At 43.2% G+C, this 25,710-nt stretch overlaps 1 protein-coding gene across 6 annotated transcripts in view; it reads right to left on the bottom strand.

Moving 5' to 3' along the window:
* Positions 1-25,710, bottom strand: part of RAP1GAP2 (RAP1 GTPase activating protein 2) — a 293,472-nt gene that overhangs the window by 127,995 nt on the left and 139,767 nt on the right. For all 6 annotated transcript variants that reach the window (XM_032215467.1, XM_032215469.1, XM_032215466.1 and 3 more), the window contains exon 2: positions 17,982-18,066. In XM_032215467.1, coding sequence (XP_032071358.1) covers positions 17,982-18,066 — 85 coding nt within the window. The remainder of the gene's footprint in view (positions 1-17,981; positions 18,067-25,710) is intronic.

Below are 25,710 nucleotides of genomic sequence, written 5' to 3' on the forward strand. Positions count from 1 at the left end.
TTCAGTTCCCAAGAGAGGATTTGAACCCTCCATCTCTGGCTAGGTATACAGGTAGTCCTCAAGTTATGACCACAATTCAGCCCCACATTTATGTTGCTAAGTGAAACACTTGTTAAGTGAGTTTTGCCCCATTTTACGACTTTTCTTGCCACAGTTGTTAAGTCAAAGAACGGCACTTGCCAAGTTAATAACACGGTTGTTAAGTGAATCTGGATCCCAACCCCAATTGACTTTGCTGGTCAGAAAGTCACAAAAGGGGATCAAATGATGCTGGACACGGCAACCGTCGTAAATAGAAACCAGTTGCCCAGAGTCCCAATTTTGATCACGTGATCTTGGGGATGCTGCAATGGTCATAAGGGTGAAAAAAATGCTCATAAGTCACTTTTTTTCAGTGCCATTGTAACTTTGAACTGTCACTAAATGAATTGTTGTAAATCAAGGACTACCTGGTATTTGAGGATTCCCAATAAGGATGCAACTGTTTGTGTGCTGCCTCCTGGTGGTCAGTTTAGCCGATTACACTCAAAGGTACAGAAGTATTATAACTAGCAAATTGGATTTTAAATATAGGTAGTCCTCAACTTACAACAGAGGTGGGTTCCTACCGGTTCGCACTGGTTCGATAGAACCGGTTCGTCAAATCTACCGAACCGGTTAGAAGAGGTTCCACCAGTGGACCCGGAAAGCAGGCCACACCTACAGAAGAGGTTGCAAAAAATTCTTGAAACCCACCACTGCCACACACACACACACAGACTGACAGAGAGAGAGAGAGAGAGAGAGAGGGAGGGGAAGGAAGGAAGGAAGGAAGGAAGGAAGGAAGGAAGGAAGGAAGGAAGGAAGGAAGGAAGAAAGAAAGAAAGAAAGAAAGAAAGAAAGAAAGAAAGAAAGAAAGAAGAAAAAGAGTGAGAGAGAGATGAAAGAAAAAAAGAAAAAGGGACAGAGAGACAAAAGGAAGGAAAGAGAGAGAGAGAGGAAGGAAAACCACCACTGACTTACAATCATTAGTTTAGCCTCCATTCAAAGTTGCAATAGACTGGATAAAGTAACCTATGACTGATTCTCACACTTAGGACTTTTGCAGCTTCTCTATAGTCATGTGATCAGAATTTAAGCATTTGGCAACCAGTTTCCGATTTTAAAAAAGGCCATTGGAATGAATAGAGTTAACGGTCATCTTATTTGCTTAACAACCATGTTGTTTGCTTAACGACCACCCAAAAAAAGAAGGCTGGAAAATGACTTCTGGTCTCATGGATCCCTTGACTTGCACCCACAATGACTTAAAATCATAATTCCAGGTTTAATTATGGTTGTAAGGAGGGTTATCTTAGGGAAATGTTCATAACGTGATTTGGGGTGCTTTTCCCCCCCAAAAGGCAACTGGACTTTTGGATTTTTTTTAATTTGAAATTATTTCACTTCTCATCCAAGAACCTCAGTTCTTTACTTCAGCTCCAGCTTCTTCTTGGATGAGAACTGAAATATTTTCATCAATGACTTGGACGAGGGGATAGATGGGGAACTCATCAAATTTGCAGATGACACCAAACTGGCAGAAATAGCCAATACTCCAGAAGATAGGCCAAAGATACAGAAGGATCTTGAAAGACTTGAACATTGGGCACTATCTAACAACGTGAAATTCAATGGTGAAAAGAGTAAGGTTCTACATTTAGGCAAGAAAAACGAAATGCACAGGTACAGTATAGGTGGTACCTTGCCCAATAGTAGTAACTGTGAAAGGGATCTTGGAGTCCTAGTGGACAACCATTTGAATATGAGCCAGCCGTGTGCAGCAGCTGCCAAAAAAGCCAACACAGTTCTAGGCTGCATTAACAGAGGGATAGAATCAAGATCACGTGAAGTGTTAATACCACTTTATAATGCCTTGGTAAGGCCACACTTGGAATACGGCTTTCAGTTTTGGTCGCCACGATGTAGAAAAGATGTTGAAACTCTAGAAAGAGTGCAGAGAAGAGCAACAAAGCTGATTAGGGGACTGGAGGCTAAAACATATGAAGAGCGGTTGCAGGAACTGGGTATGTCTAGTTAATGAAAAGCAGGACTAGAGTAGAGATGATAGCAGTCTTCCAATATCTCAGGGGTTGCCACAAAGAAGAGGGAGTCAAACTATTCTCCAAAGCACCTGAGGGCAGGACAAGAAGCAATGGGTGGAAACTAATCAAGGAAAGAATCGACTTAGAACTAAGGAGAAATTTCCTGACAGAACAATTAGTCAGTGGAACAACTTGCCTCCAGAAGTTGTGAATGTTCCAACACTGGACGTTTTTAAGAAGATGTTGGATAACCATTTGCCTGAAGTAGTGTAGGGTTTCCTGCCTAAGCAGTGGGTTGGACTAGAAGGCCTCCAAAGTCCCTTCCAACTCTGTTATTCTATTCTATTCTATATTTTCAAAAAATAAAACCAACAACATCCAGTTGCCTTTTAGAGGAAAAAAACCTCCTTTGGGACAACCGCAACCTGGATGATTGAGAATCTCCATAGATGTGATTTGGGGCAATCACAAACTCTTAAAATTATTGCTGTTGAGTTAACATTTTGAAAAAGCACGGAACAAAATATACTTCCGGAGGGGGAAAAAAGAATTATTATTATTGTTGTTGTGACTGTTGTTGTTGTTTACATCTTTCCCATTTGGATGCTAGCACTAATTCCTTTGTACTACAACAGAAAGCATATTAGCAATTCTGCTATCATGTTCCAATATCATCTTCAAGCCCAGGGGATGAAGTCTAGATTGAAAAGAAACCATTAAGCGTAGAAAAAAAGGGATAAAAGAAAAAAAAAATCTACAACATCCAGGGTTTCCAGCTGTTACCCCCTTTCCCACCCCGTCCTCCACCCCTATTACAACATACAAACACATTTCTGAAGGCAGCATACCAGCCTGCTTGGGAAAGTGAGATCACTGCAACAGAAGAAAATGTACCGCTGATCTCCCAATCTGGAGATTTCACTAAAACAAAATTGCATTAATCCATCTTTGTGGGTTTAAATTACCAAAGTTCGGTATGATTCTTAGGGGACAGATAGCAACGGATGCTTCGGTCTTTACTGTATTTGCATTTTGTTTTCTTGGCATAAAGGTGTTGGAACAGAGTGAAAAAAGGACTCTGAACAAGGAAGTCAGAGAATAAAGAGACCTTGATTGGTATCTGGTCCATGTCAATTTCTCAAATCATCTTTGATGGAGCTAACCTTAGCTTTCTGAAACCAGGTGGTGTGAGATACCTGCAGCCATGACCCCAGAGTTTCTCTTCCTCCTTGTATCATTAGATTAACATTTAGATAATTTCAATTAAAGAGAAGATTTGTAGCTCAGGATTGAACTCGTTGTAGCCCACCAACAGCCAGCAGAGCTGGTGGAAGATTCGGACAGTTGGGGAGGAACATGGGCCAGCCCTGGAGTCTGGGGAAGGCTCTGATGAGGACTCTGCATTGGAGGCAGAGATGGGGCCAGGGCAGTGATGGGTTCCGGACAGCTGGCATCGTCCACATGGACACACGTAGCAAGCGTGCATGCATCTTGCCGTCCAGCGACACCTCCGTGAGCCTCTGTGACGCTCCAGCTACTCAGCGGAGCGTCAGCAGGCGCTGTATGTGCCATGCGTGTGCGCAGAAGCGCCGAAGACTTTAAACACAGGTAAGGAGCACAGGCAGGTGGGTGGGCCCTCCGGAGCACCATACTGGAGCAGTACCCGGTGCTCCGGGCAGGCTCCAGTACCGGGGCGTACTTCCTGCAACCCACCACTGGGGCCAGGGCCCTCCGACAGTTATCAGCAGCCTTCCAAGTCGGAGATCAGTGGAGCAGAAGAACAGGCGGAGCCTGTTCCCAATGTGCGCATGCACAGAGCACCCAGGAGACGGGAACAATTAAGGAACACTTGAAAGGAAAGGCACAGGTGGACGGTGAATGGGCCCTCCCATAGGGAATAAGGAGGTGCGAGAGGCAAGGGGAGTTTGCAGGAGACAATTTGTTCGTTTCATTAGCGTGAAGATTTGTTTGTGACTCTCAGAGACTCCTCACCAAGTATTTTCTTCTACAGCGCTGCGTTTGGAAGATATCAGACTGGCAGCTCTCCAAGCCTGATAAGGTCTTTGGTTGTAAATTCACCCTTGAAAAGACTGTTTGCCAGGACTTTGCTGGATGTGAATGAGAGGAATTCGCATTAGCTTGATAAAAAGGGGGTTTGTCGGGACAAGGAGTCTGCTTCGGGATTGTGAGAAGCCTTGATCAGAACAGAACCGTGGGGTCCTTGATGCTCTCTGAGCTTGGTTGTTTTCTTGCTGATGTTTCATGATCTAACTATCTCCAAACAGAAGACTAACAGAGCGCAACCACAAACACCAGCTAGCAGTCAGAAAACACAATGAAAACTCCATTATTTCACCCCCACATGGAGAGACTTAAACATGGTTTCAACTGGGGAACTGGGAGCATCCTAGACCAAGCCAAGTCCAAAAATGCCAGGGAATTCCTATAAGCCTGGCCACTTCAACAAAACAGCCATCAACAAGCACACACTGACTGGAGAATTCTGGGAGTTGAAGTCCACATATCTCAAAGTTGCCTCGGTTAGGAAGTACTGATGCTGGTAAAGGTGGAAGGAAAAAGAAGAGACCATCCAGAAGGAACCTGGTGTTACAGTGACAACGAGTACACGATTGAGAGTCTTGGATCAACAGATCAGCACAAATCTAGGCATTTTAGGGCCTCTGGGCCACATCCGGCCCTTTGGCTGTCCCTGTCCGACCATGTGCGCTTAGCTGAAAATTAGAAATCAATTATAAATAAGTGCACCACAGGAGGTGGGAGAAGAACCAAGACAGGTCGAACTCTGCACAGTCCCTTTGCGCTCTTTCAGTCGGCTGGCGCCCTCATGTGGCCCCCTTGGGAAAATTAATTTCCCACCCTTGGGTTTGGGACATTAATTTTCTTTATTTATCATATGGCACATTCACATCATATTTCAGTAAAAAGAAAGGCAGGGGCAAAATACAAGACAGAAAGTAAAACACCTGAAATCTTTACAGGAAGGTTAGAAACGTACGTATATCTAAGTGGCCAATATATATATATATATATATATATATATATATATATATATATATGTGTGTGTGTGTGTGTGTGTGTGTGTGTGTGTGTGTGTGTGTGTGTGTGTGTGCGCGCGTGCGCGTGCGCGCATGTATATATATATATGTGTGTATGTGTGTGTGTATGTGTGTGTGTATATATGTATGTGTATGTATGTGTATATATATATATATGATATGATGAGATAGAGATAGAGATAGTGATAGAGATAGAGATAGAGATAGAGATAGCGATAGCGATAGAGATATTCATTTATCACAGCCAGGAAATCCACGAAATCTCCATTTTAGCCTCTATTTTGGCACTCTGACACCGTATGTTGGATAGTTTCTTTTTCAGCCCCACAGTCACAATTCGGTGATGGTGTTTTGCCCCGTTTATAGAGGTCATCTGTGCATTTACCGTCTTTCCCCGAAAATACAACCTACTCCGAAAGTAAGTCCTAGTCCTAGCTTGATGTTTACATGTGTGCCTAACATAAGCCCTACTCCAAACCCTAATTAAGACCCGAGCCCACTCCAGGGTGCACAGGTAAAAATTAAGCTGTGGAGCGGCCCTAGACCAAGCCTTCAGACAATTGCAGCCAGGCCTCACGCATCTCGACACCTGCCTTGCTGGCCCATTTTTCTGCAGCCGGCAAGACTTTCCTGAAGGCCTCTGACAGTGAAAAAGAGGCCAGGAGCGACACGCAACTGAGGTGACATCCCCCCCGCCACTTGAAAATAAAACCTGTGCCTTTTTTAGTGGCAGTGTTCGGTTCAATGTTATCCATATCATATAGGGTTGGTCAAATAGTATTAGAATAGAATAGAATATAGAATAGAATAGAATAGAATAGAATAGAATAGAATAGCAGGGTTGGGAGGGACCTTGGAGGTCTTCTAGTCCAACCCCCTGCCTAGGCAGGAAATTCTATACCGTTTCAGACAAAGGGCTATCCAACATCTTCTTTAAAACTTCCAGTGTTGGGGCATTCACAACTTCTGGAGGCAACGTCTGTTCCACTGATTAATTGTTCTCACTGTCAGGGAATTTCTCCTCAGTTCTTAAGTTGCTTCTCTCCTTGGATTAGTTTCCACCCATTGCTTCTTGTTCTTAGGTGCTTTGGAGAATAGCAATAGCACTTAGACTTATATACCGCATCATCGTTCTTTACAGCAGTTTCTAAGCGGTTTACAGAGTCAGCCGGTTACCCCCCACAATCTGGATCCTCATTTTACCAACCTTGAAAGGAGGGAAGTTTGAGTTAACCTAGAACCAGTCAGGATCGAACTTCTGGCAGTGGGCAGAGTCAGCCTGCAATACTGTATTCAAACCACTGCGCCACCAGGGCTCCATATTCAGGTAGTTTTTCCAAGATGCGTTAGACACAAGTAGACATGAAGAAAATCTATCTACGGCAGGGGTGGGGAATGATGGCTCTTTTATGACTTGTGGTCTTCAATTCCCAGAATTCCTGAGCCAGTAATTGACTGGCTCAGGAATTCTGGGACTTGAAGTCCACAAAAGAGCCATCCTTCCCCATCATCTACAGGGTCACTAGGTGTCAATAATAAATTGATGGCACATAATCGGTGGAAGAGAACCGCCATCCGGTCTTCTCCTTCAGCTATCAAAATGTCTTGGTTAGGCCTGAATCTGGTTTTGCTACGTTCTGTTCTTTTGTATGCATTTGGAGGGCATTTTCTGAGCACTGCGAAATCTGCAGGATTGGGCAATTGAAAGGACAATGGTGTTTCACGTAGCAAATTAGTTTGCCGATATTTGATTCACTACAGAACAATGAATCAAGGAAATCTTCAAGTACCCCTACCTGAAAGCCAGCCAAGCAGCATTGGGCAAATTAAATTTCCTCCCGCTTTTCATCTTCAGGTTATTGACCTGGAGGTTTTTTTTCACTGAATATCCTCCAACTATAAGAAGAACCCACTCAATCTCTATTGAAAACTGACACGACTATATTATTTTGTAAAGTGAAGAGCCAATGTGACCCTCCACCTCTGATTAAGCTACATTTTCCAACATCTTTCATAATGGCCCATGTGATTTGTTTTTTTCCCCCCAGTCAAGATCATCCCCCATCAATGTTTGCATATAAGAAAACACTACCCTTGACTCCAAAAATGGGGCAAGGTAGATAAAAAGAAATAATAAATGATATAGGGTTGTTGTTCTGACCCCCTCCTCCGTCCAGTAACGAATGCCGAGACAAGCTTAACTGGAATGTACTTTAATAGCAAAACCTCAGTGGCTGAAAGCCAAGCAAAACAAACAGATAAAGACCTTGGCAGCAACTCAGACAAACTCAGGCAGCAATAAACACAGATAAGGCTTGGCAGCAATCCAGCCTGCCAAGCTCACAGTACCGTCCTCTGACATTCAATCCTGCGTTGACTTCTGCAAAGAGGGCCATGTGCACTAGCTTTTATAGTCTAGAGAGGAGCCTAATGACCACCAGCTGAGTACAATCATCTCCTGTAATTGCGCAATTGTTCCTGACGCCTAGTAGCTCTTCGATGGCGTGCATCCAGGAACAACTTACTACTGGCCTCCAGCTCACTCTCCATTGTCTCCTCCCCACTGGTCCAAGACTCAGGTGCCTCCTGGTGGCCAACCAGCCTCTCTGCGCCCTGCTCGGAGTCGGAACCCTGTCCAGGGTCCTCCACATCCTCCAGAGCCGACTCAGAGGGCCCCTTGCTGTCGGAGTCTGGTGGCAGCTCCAACGGCACCTGCTGGGCCACAACAGGTTGTCATGGCAAACCTATGGCATGGATGCCACAGGTGGCACGCGGGGCCCTCACCCAGCTCAGCTGCACTGTGCATGCATGCACGCCTCCCGCCAGCCAGCTGATTTTGTGGGAGACATGTGCGCATGAACAGGAGGCTGGGGGGTTGTGCATGCATGCAGGGTGGACAGACTCTCCCCGTGGCCCATTTCTGGTCCCAGGAGACATCAGGGAGACCTTCACGGGGGGGGGGTGTCACATGCATGTGCTGGGGAAGCATGGGGGTTGTGCACATTCATGGGGAGGGCGGGGGGAGTCATGCGTGCATGCGCAGGGGATGGGGTGCATTGTGTTATGAGTGTGGGTATGCGTGCATGCGCTGCCCCGCGCACATGCACAATTTTGGCATGCAAGGAGAAAAAGGGTATCCATCACCGATATAGGGTATAAATTTATCTAAAAAATAATAAATGGTATGGGATAAAACCAATAATAAATGTTATAGGGTATGCTGCTTGATCAGGGGGTTGGACTAGAAGACCTCCAAGAATAGAGCCAATGTATTTTCTATACATCCATTTTTAAAATACATAAGTGGGAGATTGCATCCAGCCCCCCCCCTTCCCGCCCAGTTTTCCTTTGCTCCCCTAGCCAAAATTATTTTCCAAATTTAGCAGCAAACAACCAAATTTAACAAATAATTTTAGTCGTGGTCCCCTTTGAAAAATGAAGGGGGTACAAATTCAGCAATTCCACTTTCTCTTCTAACAATACAGGTCGCCCTCACGGTTCAGCCCAAAATTTCAGTTGCTGAACAAGACGGTTGTTCAGTGAGTTTCTTATGAACTTTCTTGCCACAGTTGTTAAGTGAATCACTGTGGTTGTTAAATTGGCAACACGGTTCTTAATTGAATCCGGCTTCCCCACTGGCTTTGCTTGTCCGAGGGTTGGAAAAGGCTATCATAGTATGATCCTGGACCCTGCAACTCTCATAAATACAACCCAAAGTGGCCAAAGGTCTGGATTTTAATCAAATGACCATGCGGGGAAAATGTGAAAAATGGTCGTGTCAATTTTTTTCAGTGTTAGCAATAGCAGTAGCAATAGCAGTTAGACTTATATACCGCTTCATAGGGCTTTCAGCCCTCTCTAAGCAGTTTACAGAGTCAGCTTATTGCCCCCAACAACAATCCGGGTCCTCATTTCACCCACCTCGGAAGGATGGAAGGCTGAGTCAACCCTGAGCCGGTGAGATTTAAACAGCCGAACTGCGGAACTGCAGTCAGCTGAAGTAGCCTGCAGTGCTGCATTTAACCACTGCGCTACCTCGACTCTTTTTGTTGTTGTAACATTGAATGGTCACTAATTGAATGAACTGCCTTTACCTCACATTGCATTTTTATTTATTTATTCAATTTATATCACTGCCCATCTCACCTACGCGACTGTGGTGGGTGGCTTACAACGATTAAAAATACAACAAAGGAATCCTGAAAATCAATTCAATGTTAGTTAAAACAATTCATTTGTGGAAGCATACAATAAATCAGTCACAATGCAGCCTTAAGGTGTGATCCTTAGTAAGACCACACCTGGAATGCTGCATGCAGTTTTGGTCACCACATTACAAAAAAGACATTGAGTCTTTGACGAAGATGTAAAGAAGGGCAACTGAGATGATTAGGGGACTGGAGACAAAAACATATGAAGAACGGTTGCAGGAACTGGATATGAATAGTTTAATGAAAAGAAGAACCAGGGGTGACATGATAGCAGTCTTCCAATATCTCACAGGCTGCCACAAAGAAGAGGGAGTCAAGCTACTCTCCAAAGAAGCAATGGGTGGAAACTAATCAAGGAGAGAAGCAACCTATAACTAAGGAGAAATTTCCTGACAGTCAGAACAATTGATCAGTGGAACAACTTGCCTTCAGAAGTTGCGAATGCTCCAACACTGGAAGTTTTTTAAAAAGATGTTGGATAACAGTTTGTCTGAAATGGTGTAGAGTTTCCTGCCTAGGCAGGGGGTTGGACTAGAAGACCTCCAAGGTCCCTTCCAACTCTGTTATTCTGTTAAGGAGAAACTTCCTAACAGGGAGAACAATTAACCAGTGGAACAGCTTGCCTTCAGAGGTTATGGGTGCTTTATCACTGGAGATTTTAAAGAAGAGACTGGACAGCCACTTGTCTGAAATGGTATTAAGCTGCCCTGAGTCTCTTTGAGAGTGGGCGGCATACAAATTAAATGAATGAATGAATGAATGAATGAATGAATGAATGAATGAATGAATGAATGAATAAATAAATAAATAAATAAATAAATAAATAAATAAATAAAGTCTCCTGCTTGAGTAGGGGGTTGGACTAGACGATCTCCCAAGATCCCTTCCGGTACTATTCTCAATCAAACTGGAGTAGAGGAAGACTGCAGATAACAGAGAAGGAATCTGACATCATCACCCTCCATTCATGAAAATGACTCTGCAATCCTATTGATCTCCCCCCCCCTCCAAAAAAAAGTCAAATAAAACTGATCTTTCTCTGCAGCAAAGGGAAAATAGAAAAAGTTGGAGGAAAAAGAACAAGCAGTATAACAGATCCCCAGTTGTCTTCCCAAAGAAGACTGATGATACTCGTGGTTAGTCTTCTTCATTTTTTTCTTTTCTTTCCTTGCATATTTGGCTTGGCTCAGAAAAACTCTTGAAATGAAATTTGAAACAAAACACATTAAGGGACTACAATTTGATCGGCCCTGGAGATCGTTAACCGACAGGGCTGGCTTCTTCTCTGCTTGTTCCGAACGTTGATACGGCCTTTCCGATGAGCTATAATTGAGTTAATGTCATTGCACTGTATTTATGGTTATTGTCTTTCAACTGTCTGGTTGTACAAGGGAGGCTGAGCAGAGTCTCTTCGCTGGAAATGTGTCAAGCCACGGGATTAAGGATTATCTATCTCCCTGGGATGGTTTTCCTTGGATCGGGATGGGAGGAGGGGGGCAGAAAACAGGCCAAGCAAATAAATACATAAATAAGTAAGTGGGAAGCTAGTCTAAACATCTGGGTGCAGACAGTGAGTGCATGCGTGCGGCTTCAGCTCCCATATGGAGCGGAGGGGGGAAAAAAAACAGCCAGATGGTAACCCTATTTTCAATCGGGGCTGGGTGACAGTGTGGGGTATTTCCAGTTGCTAGGGAACAGCAGTCTCTCTTCTTCCCCAGAACCAACATGAATGTTCTATGTAGTCTTGGACAGAGAAATATCATCTCGTGATTGTTTCTAATGTCTGGGTGGAAGTGGCGGGGGGGGAGGGGAGCTGCAATATTTTCAGGCCTCATTTAGGTCTACAGTTACCCCCCACCCCCCACCCCCAATCAGCCTGTGAGTTCTAATGGAATGGGATGGACTGGAATGGAATAGAATAGAATAGAATAGAATAGAATAGAATAGAATAGAATAGAATAGAATAGAATAGAATAGAATAGAAATAGAAATAGAAATAGAAATAGAAATAGAAATAGAAATAGAAATAGAAATAGAAATAAATGGAATGGAATGGAATGGAATGGAATGGAATGGAATGGAATGGAATGGAATAGAATAGAATAGATAGAAATAGAAATAGAAATAGAGTAGAATAGAGATAGAAATAGAAATAAATAGAAAATAGAATAGAATAGAAAAGAATAGAATAGAGATAAAATAGAAATAGAAAAAATAGAAAATAGAATAGAATAGAAATAGAAATAGAAATAAATAGAAAATAGAATAGAATAGAATAGAACAAGAGATAGAAATAGAAATAGAAATAGAAATAGAAATAGAAATAGAAATAGAAATAGAAATAGAAATAGAAATAGAAATAGAAATAGAATAGAATAGAAATAGAAATAGAAATAGAAATAGAAAATAAATGGAATGGAATGGAATAACAGAGTTGGAAGGGACCTTGGAGGTTTCTAGTCCAACCCCCTGCCTAGACAGAAAACCCTACACCACTTCAGACAAATGGTTATCCAACATCATCTTAAAAACTTCCAGTGTTGGAGCATTCACAATTTCTGGAGGCAAGTTGTTCCACTGATTAATGTTCTAACTGTCAGGAACTTTTTCCATAACTCTAGGTTGCATCTCTCCTTGATTAGTTTCCACCCGTTGCTTCCTGTCCTACCCTCAGGTGCCTTGGAGAATAGCTTCCCTCTTCTTTGGGGCAACCCCTGAGATATTGGAACGCTGCTATCATGTCTCCCCTGGTCCTTCTTTTCATTAAACTAGACATACCCAGTTCCTGCAACCGTTCTTCATATGTTTTTGTCCCCAGGCCTTTAATCATCTCAGTTGCCCTTCTTTACATCTTCTTCAAAGTCTCAAAGTCTTTTTTGTAATGTGGTGACCAAAACTGCATTCAGTATTCCAGGTGTGGTCTTACTAAGGATCACACCTTAAGGCTGCATTATGACTGATTTATTGTATGCTTCCACAAATGAAGCCACGTGGAGACTCCTGGGAGGGGAGGGGTGGGCGGAGCCTACAGGGGTGGCATTTGGGACTTCACCGAACCAGGCAGAATCCTAGCTAGAGGATGGCTGAACCTATGCGAACCCCCAGCAGCCCCCCCTCCCCGCCCAGAATACACTTATTCAGAGGTGGGTTCCTACCAGTTCGGAGCAGTTCAGCCGAATAGGTAGTAATTCAGCCTGCCACGCCCCCGAACAGGTTCTATCGGCGGCGGGCGCCATCTTGATTTCAATTCTGCGCATGCACAGAACAATCTTCATTGCAAAATTTATTTTTTTCCTTTTCTAATGTTGTGCGCATGCATTCATTTTTTTTTTCATTTTATTAGAATTTATAGGCCGCTCTTTTCCCTGAGGGGACTCAGGGCAGCTCTACATAAAATAGGAAGGGGGGGGGGGTACGAGACAGTAACGCAAAAAATACATAAAAGTAAAATAGTAAACAACATTCATTCATCATTCGGGTGGGGACATATTATCTTTATCCCCAGGCCTGACGGGCTAGCTAGGTCTTAAGGGCTGTGCGGAAGGTCCTGGACGGTGGTGAGGGTACGAATCTCACGGGGAGATCGTTCCAAAGGGTCGGAGGCTACTACTGAAAAGGCTCTCCTCCGTGTGGTTGCAGTCGACACTGACTGGCAGATGGAACTCGGAGGAGGCCTAATCTATGCGATCTAATTGATCGCAGGGAGGTGATTGGCAGGAGGCGGTCTCTCAAGTGCATGCACAGATCTTTTAGGTGCAAATGCGCATGCGCGCAGAGCGTGCATTTGGTGTACCTGCGCACACCCATGCACATTTTTGCGCACCAAACCGGCAGTAATGCTGGTACCAACCCACCTGACTTAACTGTCTCACTTAGCAACAAAAATGTTGGGTTCACTTGTGGTCATAAATTGAGGACTACCTGGTTACATACTTGTTTTTTTTTCCCCAAAGCCGTCCCACATTAAAAATATCATCAGCTGTCATTCAAACAGAATAAAAAGGAAAGAGCTACATCAACATGAGCAGATGAGCCCAGTGGCTTTATGGTCCAATGCTCTCCAAAAGGCAGCCCTGTTGCAAAAGCAATTTTGGCTAAGTCCACTTCTTATTTGAATACGTCCACTCGCACCCAAGATACAAACGACTCAGCTCAAATGATCCTTCTCTGGACAAATGATGAGAAGGCCAAGCTCTCTTGAGAGTCCACGACCAGGGAAGATGGTCAGCAGTAAAGTGGATGGATTTGATTTAGGGTGACGATGGGTTCACCATTAGAAAGTCTGAAGGACCAGGTTAGAGATGCCACATTCCGCTGAAGGTCTCTCTATTTAGCTGCTAAGTGTCAACACCGACATGATGGAACATAATACATCATACAAAAGTAAGTTTCTCTCTCTTTCTCTCTCTCTCCCTCCCTCCCCACCCCATCTCTTTGTGTGTTTATGTGTATAAGATGTGAAGGACCAAGTTGGGGACACACTATTCCATTGAAAGTCTGTTTATTTAGTTGCTAAGCGTTGACACCAATATGATGGAACATAATACCTAATACAAAAGTAGATTCTCTCCCCTCTCTCTCTCTTCTCTCCTTCTCTCTCTCTTCTCTCTCTCTCTCTCCTCTCTCTCTCTCTCTCCTTCCCTCCCTCCCTCCCTCCCTCCCCCCTCTCCCTCCCCCAGTGTGTTTCTGTGTCTAGTTGCTACTCTAATTCCATATCTGCTGCTTAAAAGAATGGCCTCAACAGCCCAAACCAACTTTGGGATTCTATTGATTACTAACATGGTATATGTTAACAGACTTTTTTTTTTTACATTTAATTCCCAATTGCTTTGAAACTCATCGAATTTGGTACTCAACGCATTTTGTTGTGAAAAGTTTGTCCCGGTACTCGTCGCTTGTTTGCTACTCAACACACAAGTTAGAAATTGCCAGTGTTGGTTGCCTTATGACTCACTTCATTATTCCTTTTTTTTTTTCATCGTTAAATGTTTTTATTTTCCATTTTTCATTTTCATACAGTCACAATATACTGTGCATACCAGGGCCATACAACATTAAACAATAATCACAGCAATTCCTTTTGTCAACAATCCCCCAGAAATATAAATAAAATAAAGCTCAAACTCAAACTCAAATAGAAACCCAATATACCTCTTCTAGTCTCCATACACTCTTTCTTCCACCCCCTCCAACTTACTATCTTCCCTCCATCATCCCCCTCTACCCTACTTCCCCTCCCCTCTACCACTCCTCTCTCCAGTCCACTCCCTCCCTTCCGTCTCACCCTCCCTCCCATCCTCTCTCCGCCTCTCTACCCCTCTTCTTCTATCCCACTCCTCCTCCCCTTGGTGTATTTCCACTATATGTCAATGTATTCAGCTTGTCCTATTTTTACGGAGAAATTAAAGAGAAACTTCATTATTCCTTAGGGGGGGAATTGGTTGGTACTATCATTTTTGGCACTTATCGTACCTCCCAGAAACCAATTAGTGATGAGAACCAAGATACCATTGTAAATAGCATTTCTTCTATCTATCTAGCTAGCTAGCTATCAATCATCTATTATCTATCTGTCTCTATTATCTATCATCTATCTATCGTCTGTCTGTCTATTATATCTATTATATCTATCATCTATCTACTATCTATATATCTATATCTATAAATCTTATCTACCATCTTATTTATCATCATCTATATATCATTTATCAACTCTATGTTTATCTGCTATCTTCTACATCTATCTATGTATCATCTATGTATCATCTATGTATCATCTATCTATCTATCTATCTATCTATCTATCTATCTATCTATCTATCATCTACCTAGATTCTTATCCAGACCACATGTGTAAAGAATGAAAATTAATAATAACCAGAAGGCACATCAACACTCTTGAACTATATATTTATTCTAGGGCTCTCACTACCACCATTCTCCTTTGAGATAAAGAGAAAAGTTTAACTTGAAATTCACTATATAATCTATTTCCTTTAAATTATTCAAATATCTTGATGATTCCTGGAAATTATCAGGAAGAAAACCAAATTTAAAAAAAAATGTTTTCTAAGGCCAGAACTATATTACAGACAATAGTAGCACATATTATATGTTTAACCAAGTTTATTTTAAGGTTCAATTTTTAGAAGAGACTCAGTTATTCATTGCCGCAATACACTAGGTTTGCTAACACTGAACGATCTCCCGTGGAGATTCGTACCCTCACCACCCTCCAGACCTTCCGCACAGCCCTCAGAATCTGGCTATCCCGTCAGGCCTGGGGCTAAGACTGTAACTCGCCCAAATGGTATGAATGTTGTGTTTTTAATTATGTATTGTCTTTATGTTAAAAGTTGTCTCCCCCTCCCTTTGGGTTGTGAGCCGCCCTGAGTCCCCCAGGGAAAAGGGCGGCATACAAATAAACTTCTATACTATACTATACTATACTGATGGTTTAAAAAGAGATTAAGATTATTTTCTAGAAACAAAGATGTTTGCTATTATGAAAGGGATGTAGGGAACCTCCATATCTAGAGGGAGTAAATTCTGAACTCCAGATCCAGGAGAACAAAAAAGTAGAAAGAAAGAAACCTGAATATTTTACCTTGATTGAAGTAGCAACTTACTCTAAACACCACTGTTAAGAATGGAAAGTAATAGGTTGATTTGTTTACATGTAGGTAAAGGTTTCCTGCACATGCATGCTAGTCGTTCCCAACTCTAAGGGGCGGTGCTCATCTCCATTTCTAAGCCGAAGAGCCAGCGCTGTCCAAAGATGTCTCTGTGGTCATGTGGCCAGCATGACTCAACGCCGAAGGTGCACAGAATGCTGATACTTTCCCACCAAAGGTGGTTCCTATTTTTCTACTTGCATTTTTTATGCGCTTTTGAACTGCTAGGTTGGCAGAAGCTGGGACAAGTAACAGGAGCTCACTCCGTTAGGCGGCGCTGGGGATTCGAACCACTCAACTGCCGACCTTCTGATCAACAAGCTCAGCCTCTTAGCCACTGAGCCACCGTGGTTCATATGGTAAACTTCTGTTAATTCCAAGATGCACAGCTTACAGTGCACCATCTGGGTGTTGTTGGTTTTTTGAGCAGGGTGATTAAACCATAAATTTGGGCTGTTCTGAACTTTCATCCTGAACTGAGCAGGATGGCCAGTGTTATGGGAGTTGGAAACATGATGATGTTGGAGAGACATTTCCTGTCCGGTTGTTTTTCAATAATAATAATAACTATTAAAAAAAGGAGACGGATTATGCAAAGTTCTTTGTATCAGCCAGTCTGGCCCTACCAGCAGACAGAGCAGGGCAGCTATCCCAGGACACAAAAGCTAAGTGCCGTCAACTCTTCCTCAGCTGCCCCTTATGTTAAAAGCCTAAGTTGGTCTAGATCCAAAGCAAAGCCATCTGCTCCCCTACCAGCGTCTCTGTTCATTAAAACCCACTGAAAATTCTGCATCAAGGACTCTGCTTCCTCGGATGAGAAATAAGGCATTCTCGGCGGATAGTCCATGCTGTTAGGAAACCTGGAATTGGGGTGGACCTCCTTTCCAACTTGTGAAGTCATTGGAGGAGGAGTCAGGGTTGGCTTTGGTCTCACCAGGAGGCCCCCAAGGTCGCCAATTTTGGAGACCCTAGGCTAGTGCCCCAGTTGCCCTCTTTCTGGACCGGGAGGCATTTGCTGACAGTCACACGTGTCTTGCATTATGCAATGAAATCTACAAGGAGCTGTTGTGACCTGGGCTTCCCCAAAAAGCATGAAGCAGATTCTGGTCCCGACAAAACCCTTTTATTCAACGAATGTGAATCCCTCTCATTCACATTCAGCAAAGGCCTGACAAACAGTCTTTCAAAGGAATATTTATGACTACAGACCTTATCTATCTTAGAAAACTGCTACGTAAATATTTTCCAAATGAGGTGCTGTGCAAGGAAAGACTGGGCACAGTCTGAGATTCATGGACAGATCTTCACACTCCCGAAACGAATCTAATGAACAAATTGTTTCCTCTTTCGCTCCTCTTTTATTTCCTATGGAAGGGGTCATTCACCGTCCACCTGTGGCTTTACTCTCACGTTGACCCTGATTTCTGAGTTGTTCTTTTCCTCTGGCAGTTCTGCCCATGCACACAATGGGAACAGGCTCCAGCTGTTCCTCTGCCTCACTGCTGTCTAGCTTCAAAGGCAGCTGAGAACTGCCAGGGGGCCTTGGCCCGTCTCTGCCTCTGATGCAGAGCCCTCATCAGAGCCTTCCCCAGATTCCAGGCCACAACAGGAGCTGTCCTTGAAGACTACCTGAAAACTTCAACAGATCCAGAATGCAGCAGCAAGCACTGTAACTGAGCCCGTAGGTTTGCCCATTTAATATTTATTGAACAATTGGCTTTTCTTATATATCAGTTTTTCCTCGTATTCTCTGCCATCGTCTTCCATGTGAGGTCGGGACTTCTGAGCCATAGGAAGACGTGGCCACAAATAGAAGATGGAATCGTTTCTCCTTCTTTTGGAAATGGCTCCATCAGAAATGCAGCCCCGCCCCACCTCCATAAGGTGGAAGAGGAAACAGCCAGAAGAAGACATGCCACCGCACCCATAAGCACACCCCATTCTGTAGATCCTTACCTTCATGCTTGGTGGGGCTGTAAAGGGTGGAGATGGAGGTCTCTCTGGAGTCGTCGCATCTGTGCTGTTCAGGGCCTCCTGTTTCCTGTAAAAAAAAAAAAGACATCAATCTTAGTTTAATTAATTTAGCTTAGATATTATATACCAACAGAAGGAAAAAAAAAAAAGGAAAAGGAGAAAAAAAAAAAAAAAAAAAAAAAAAAGAAAAAAAAAAAAAAAAAAAAAAAAAGGGAAGAGAAGAGGAGAGAAGGGAAGAGAAGAGGAAGAGAAGAGAAGATGGGAAGAGAGGAGGAGAAAAGAGAAGAGGAAGAGAAGAGGAAGAGAAGAGAGGAAAGGAAGAGAAGATTGGAAGAGAGGAGAGGAAGAGAAGGGAAGAGAAGAGGAAGAAGAAAAGGGAGAAGAGGAAGAGAAGAGGAAGAGGGAAGAGAAGAGAGGAGAGATGAGAGAAGAGGAAGAGAAGGAAAGAGAAGAAGAAGGGAAGAGAAAGTGAAGGGAAGGAAAGGAAAGAGAAGAGAAAGAGGAAGGGAATGAGAAGGGAAGAGAAGAGAAGAGAAGCACAAACTTTGAAAATGTTACACCGATGAAACTTCTCTACTTTTGGAAAAAAAGCAGGAGTGGGTAGGGCTTTCTAGTTTTTGAGATTTCACAGGAATCGAGGCTCTGCCCCATTAGAAATTACCCATAATAGCAGAGGAGGCCTTTCACCAGAACTTCAATAGAGCTCATCATACCTACTCTGAAGGCTGCAGGTAAACTCCATTTGCAGGTAATTTCTAGACACCAGAGTAGCTGAGAGTGAGCTATATAGAGCTTGGTTTCTATGGTGACAGGATTGCAAAAGAGATCCTTCTCTCCCTCCTGTTCCTCTCCACCCCCAGCACACACACACACACACACACACAGAGTCATGCACACACACACACGTGTACGCCTTGTTCCCGGTTCCTCCATGCTCTTATCTATTGATTCGGCAGTGTTTGCTCATATCTTTCTCTCTCTCCACCTAAAGGACACCATGCATGCTTGAACAGATCTGGTGATGGCTATGCCAGGAATTGCCAAAGAGTTGCACCCAGGTTTCTCGTGGCCTGACAGGCTGAAATCACGAAGGAAAGATAAGAGAAGTTGCAAAACGGGTGTGACGGGGGGCTATTCTCTCCCATTCAGAGACAAGAACAGAAGGACAGAATAGGACAACAGACTTTTTCCCTTCTTCCTGTCCATGTCTTACATGGATACTAACCTCACAATCGATACAAAAGCTACGAGTGGCACAAAGAGCTACGGAAAGATTCATGCTCGGCATCACAAGGCAAGATAGAAAGACCTGCAGGTGGATTAGAGAACAAACGAAAGTATACAATATCATCAAGAGATTGATTTGAAACCTGAAATATTTTTGCTGGGGATTTTACCAGAAACTTAAGAGTAAAGAAAATGTGTATTGATTATCCATATAATAACAGCAGCCAGGATTTCATTTGCACAACACTGGAAAAGTGAAGAGATTCCTATGGGTGAGAATGTGATTAGGAAAATATTAGAATGTGCAGAAATGAATAGGTCAACACTTGGAATTAAAGAGAAGGAGCAAAACAAATATTATAGCATATAATGATGGTTAGAGAACAAATATGAAACTTAGAAATGAAAGTACACTACTGAAATATAGGAAATATCTTAGTGGATTATTTATGATTAATAGAAGTAATTTAAGAAGAGAATTGTTATAGTGTCAGATGTATATCAGTATTAAGTCATGAGCAGATCAATAATGAGCATTCTGCATGAATTCCCTTTCCAAGCCAACTCAGTGGTTGAATGGGATTACAAAACACTCAAATGATAAGAATATGAGAAATTTAAGAGTCCTGGTGGAGCAAGCCAATAATCCATTAAGCCTAGCCTTTCTTGATTGCACAATGGTCAACCATATGCATTCAAGGATCACCCAAAGATGACCAAAAAGATGAGAGCCCTTTTCCGTAATTGTCCACCTAACTATGATTCTACAGAAGGCCAACAGCTGTCAAGATTAGCCATCACTGAGATAGCCTCAGTCTTCTCCTAAGTTTCTCCCATTGTCAAGGTTCCAAATAGCATCCAAAATAAAATCAGAGTCCAAGGCAAAGGATTCCTCAAAGTTCCGATTTATTAAAAGAGCCATGTTGGCACATATGGGAAAACCCGAATCTGAAAGCTTCCAGGTTTTCCCACCCAGTTGAAAGTTTAGATCCTGCCAACACCCACGTTCATGTCCCATGTCGCAATCTTTCCCTCCACAAAGACAGAGTTCCACCCAGCCCGTTCCAGCCAGTGCAGAGACAGTGATTACCTTGACTTTCATGAAGAAGAATGAAGAATTACACAAAGAGATAAAACAGTCCAACCTATCAAAAACCGCACCACAAAAATCAGATTAGGAACACAAGTTGAAATAGGAAGAAAATGGTAAGTGAGCACCTGTCTACCCTAGATGAGTTCAAATCACCAGAACTGGACGATTCTGAAGAAACTGGCAGACAAGATCTCAGAACCACTGAACTATATCTTTCAGAGATCCTGGAGCACCGTGAAACTGCCAGAGGACTGGAAAAGAGCTGATGTGGTTCCCATCTTCAAAAAGGAAAACAAATAGATCCAGGAAACTACAGACCTATCAGCCTGACCTCAATACCAGGGAAGATTCTGGAAAAGATAATCAAGCAACGAACTAGTGAACACCTAGAAGTAAACAAAGTAATAGCCAAAAGCCAACATGGGTTTGTCAAAACAGATCATGGCAGACTAATCTTATTGCATTCTTTGAGAAAGTGACAAAATTAGTGGACCAGAGGAATGTCATCGATATAGTTCACTTGGACTTCAGTAAGGCATTTGATAAGGTAGACCATAACCTACTACTAGATAAAGGAGAAAATGGGGGTTGGACAGCATCACCACCAGATGGATTCGTAACTGGCTGACCAACCGCACTCAATGTGTGGTCCTCAATGGAACTGCATCTTCATGGAGGAAAGTATGCAGTGGAGTACCCCGAGGCTCTGTTTTAGGCCCAGTACTCTTCAACATCTTCATCAATGATTTGGATGACTCATCAAATTTGCAGATGACACCAAGCTGGAAGGAATAGCCAGCACTCCAGAAGACAGGCTTAAGATACAGAAGGATCTTGACAAACTTGAACATTGGGCACTATCTAATAAATGAAATTCAGTGGTGAAGAGTGTAAGGTTCTACATTTAGGCAAGAAAAATGAAATGTACAGGTACAGTATAGGTGGTACCTTGCTCAATAGTAGTAACTGTGAGAGGAATCTTGGAGTCCTAGTGGACAACCATTGAATATGAGCCAGCAGTGTGCAGCAGCTGCCAAAAAAGCCAACACAGTTCTAGGCTACATAAACAGAGGGATAGAATCAAGATCATGTGAAGTGTTAATACCACTTATAATGCCTTGGTAAGGCCACACTTGGAGTACTGCATCCAGTTTTGGTCGCCACGATGTAGAAAAGATGTGGAGACTTTAGAAAGAGTGCAGCGAAGAGCAACAAAGATGATTAGGGGACTGGAGACTAAAACATATGAAGAAGGGTTGCAGGAACTGGGTATGTCTAGTTTAATAGCAATAGCAATAGCAGTTAGACTTATATACCGCTTCATAGGGCTTTCAGCCCTCTCTAAGCGTTTACAGAGTCAGCATATTGCCCCCAACAACAATCCGGGTTGTTTTACCTTCATTTTACCCTCCTCGGAAGGATGGAAGGCTGAGTCGACCCTGAGCCGGTGAGATTGAACAGCCGAACTGCAGAACTGCAGTCAGCTGAAGTAGCCTGCAGTGCTGCATTAACCACTGTGCCATCTCAAAAATAACAAAAAAAGAATTTTGTTATGGCTGAAAAGAAGGACTGGGGAGACATGAGAGCAGTGTTCTAATATCTCAGGGGTTGCCACAAAGAAGTGGGAGTCAAACTATTCTCCAAGGCACCTGAGGGTAGAACACGAAGCAATGGAATCAGTGGAAAAGCTTGCCTCCAGAAGTTGTGAATGCCCCAGCACTGGAAGTCTTTAAGAAGATGTTGGATAGCCATTTGTCTGGAACGATATAGGATTTCCTGCCTAGGCAGGGGGTTGGACTAGAAGACCTCCAAGGTATAATGTTATTATGGCTACACATCACCCAACTCCGTATAATCCCCCCTCCCATTTTCCCACAACAGAAAATAGACAGTAGAAAATGTGGCAGGCCTGAAATCCAAAAGACAAGATGGCTTGCAGGCATGACACCCATCCTCTTTAAAAAACCAACTCAGTAGATGGTCTTCATTATATTCAATGGCAGTAAATTCAACCGATTAATTCTCCCATTGGGTAAGAAACCATTCCAGTCGATCGGTGTCCCTCCTCTCCAGCATACAGTTTTATAATGTATAATCACTATACTTCATTTGCAGCAATGAGTGGTTGATTTGTCGGTATCTGAATGACTTGTTGCCACTTTATTAAAAGGGCAAAGAAAGATGATTTTCAAGCACAATGGTTCACATGTTTGGACTTATTTGGTATAAACAACTGCAATGCCCTGCCTCCCTTTTTCCATTTTTTTTAATTGTCATGTTATCTGTTTTCGAAATTGGGTTGATCCTTTTTAATGCTGTTGCCTGGCATCTGCATTTTCTCATATTCAGCATAATTTACCTGAGGATTTTTCTCATGTTTGGCACAATTTATCTGAGCATTTTTTTAAAAAACGGTCAAAGAGGGAGAAAGGCTTTATTCCTATTTCAGGTTTGCAAAAGTTTTTTTTTTTTAAGAGTAAACACTGCAGATTATTAAATTAGATGAATAATCACCTTCATCATTACTTTTTCAATAAAGGACTATGAATGCTCAGTAGCTGTAGGACTCTGAAGATCAGTTGGGAAAGGAAGGAAATAAACAAAATAAGCAGTAGGAAAGGATTAAAGTACATTAAAAACATCTGTTAGGTTTCAGTAATTTGGAGAAGGCAAGGAAGCCACGTGTCAAGGTTCCAAATAGCATCCAAAAGTAAACCAGAGTCCAAGGCAAAGTATTGCTCAAAGTTCCAATTTATTAAGAGAGCCATGTTGGCACATCTGGGAAAACCCGAATCTGAAAGCTTCCCGGTTTTCCCCACCCAGTTGAAATTTCAAGATCTTGCCCCCACACCCACAAGTCCATCACATGGTCCAATCTTTTACTGCCATGCTGGCAGTTCCACCCATCCAGCTCTGGTCAGGTGCAGAGGTGCAGAGACAAGGATGACCTTGGCTTTGTAGAAAGAATTTTGTTATGGCTACATAGCATCTCACTCCATACAATCCCCTCTCCCATTTCCCCACAATAGAAAAAGTCATAGTAGAATAATAGAAAGGTGTGGCAGGCCAAAGATCCAAGAGAAATATGACTGCAGGCCTGACACCATGATCAAAATTCAGACACTTGACCACTGGCTCATAGTTATGATGGTTGCAGGGTCCCGGGAACATGTGATCACTTTTTGTGACCTTCAGACCACCAAAATCAATGGGGAAGACAGATTCACTTTAACAATCAGTAACTTAACAACTGCAGTGATCACTTAACAACTCTGGCAAGAAAGGTCATAAAATGAGGCAAAACTCACTTAATAAATGGACTCACTTAGAAATAGAAATATTGGGCTCAATCGTGTTTATAAGTCGAGGATTATCTGTGGCATCTTTAGCCTGAAGGACGTTTCTTGAAATGCCTCTGCAAGCCTCAAAGACTTTGGCCTCAAAGAGCTGTGTATCCCTTATCTTTAAAAAAATGGTATTTAAAAAAAAACAAAAAAGAAAGGAAAAAGTGGAGCTATTGAGTAAATATATACTTGTGTTTCCCTGAAAATAAGACCGGTCTTATATTTTTTGCCACCAACAAAAGGCACCAGGTCTTATTTGGGGGGGGGATGTCTTCCACTGCGAGACCACCTACTGCCACCAGTAGCCTCCCACCGTCCAGTGCGATCCAAAGAGTTGGCCTCCTCAGGGTGCCGTCGGCCAGACAGTGTCAGCTAGCGACCCCCAGGGGGAGGGCCTTCTCTGTGGGAGCCCCTTCCCTCTGGAATGAGCTGCCCCCGGAGCTTCGTATAATCCCCGACCTCCGGTCCTTCCGACGCACCCTAAAAGCCAGCCTGGCCTGATACAAACAAAATAAATATTGATCATTCTTAATTTAATTCATTTTTTTTTTAAAAAAATGTTATTAATGCTAATTGAGTTTGTTTGGGATATTCTATTTAATATTTTTTTTAACTTTTGTATTATGTGTTTCTTTAATGTTGTACACCACCCTGAGTCCTTGGGAGAAGGACGGCATATAAATCTAATAAACCTAAACCTAAACCTCGTGGAGGGGGCGCTGACAGCCCTGCCCAGCAAGAGCCCATGTGGCCACTGCCGGCCCCACTTCTGCAGCTGCTTGTTGCCACTTGCACACAGCATCCCCCACAGCCTATGTTTTGCCATCAGAGGCCCTTTAGGAAAGGCCTCTGCAGCTGATAACAGAGCTCCAGATCAATCTGGGGGTGACGCATGCATCAATCCAGACTTTGTTCTGTGCATGTGCTAAACAGAAAATAAAGATGGCAGCACCCAGGTTAGAATCGGTTGTGGCCCAGCAGGAGCCGCTGGAGCTGCCACCAGACTCCAACAGCGAGGGGCCCTATGAGTCGGCTCTGGAGGATGTGGAGGACCCTGGACAGGGTTTTGACTCCAAGCAGGGCACAGAGAGGCTGGTTGGCCAGCAGGAGGCGCCTGAGCCTTGGACCAGTGGGGAGGAGACAAGGGAGTTGTTCCTGGATGCCCAGCAACGGAGAGCTAATAGGTGTAAGGAACAATTATGCAGTTACAGGAGATAATTGCACTCAGCTGGTGGTAATTAGGCTCCTCTCAAGACTATAAAAGGAATGATTGTGCACACGCCCTTTTCAGGAGTCAATGTATTCACTAGAGCGGAGAACTCTCGTGGCTAGCTTGGCAGGCTGGATTGCTGCCAAGGTTACTCTGTGCTGGATTGCTGCCAACGTCTAGTCTGTGCTGCATTGCTGCCAAGGTCTGGACTGTGCTGGATTGCTGCCAAGGTCCTGTCGGTGTGTTAATAATCCTTGAAGTATCTTTGTCTCGGTGTGCTTTGGTGTAGGACAAGGGGGGTCAGAACAGAATTGGTACGGTCATGTGTCCAGCCGAGTTACTACCTATTTGGCCAACCAGTCCGAGCCAGTAAGAACCCACCTCTGGTCTTAACCAGGGCCTATTTTGGTGGGTAGGGCTTATATTTGGCGCCCATGTAAAATCATGCTAGGCCTTATTTTCGGGATAGGTCTTATTTTCAAGAAACACCGAAATTCCTAATAATTTAATGCATAAGTGCATTGGTCTATCCTCTGCCTCTCTCGCTTTCCATAAATACAGTAACAGAGACACATGTAGCAAAAATGGAACAACTGTTTACCATTGCTTGCAGGTAGTCCTCGAGTTATGACCATGATTGAGCCCAGAATTACAGGCATTAAGTCGTTAAGCAGGCCACTCGCTAAGCAGGTCTCACGTGATTGACCTGAGTTTATTACTTTTTTCTTTTGGCAGTGCTTGTTAAGTGAAGGACATGCTTGTAATGTGAATGCAGCATTCATTAACCAAACTCCACAGCCGTTAACTCAACCCACTGTTTGCAACTCTAGGAATTTC

This window comes from Thamnophis elegans, chromosome 4, assembly GCF_009769535.1.
Source record: "Thamnophis elegans isolate rThaEle1 chromosome 4, rThaEle1.pri, whole genome shotgun sequence".
NCBI classification, from domain to species: domain Eukaryota; kingdom Metazoa; phylum Chordata; class Lepidosauria; order Squamata; family Colubridae; genus Thamnophis; species Thamnophis elegans.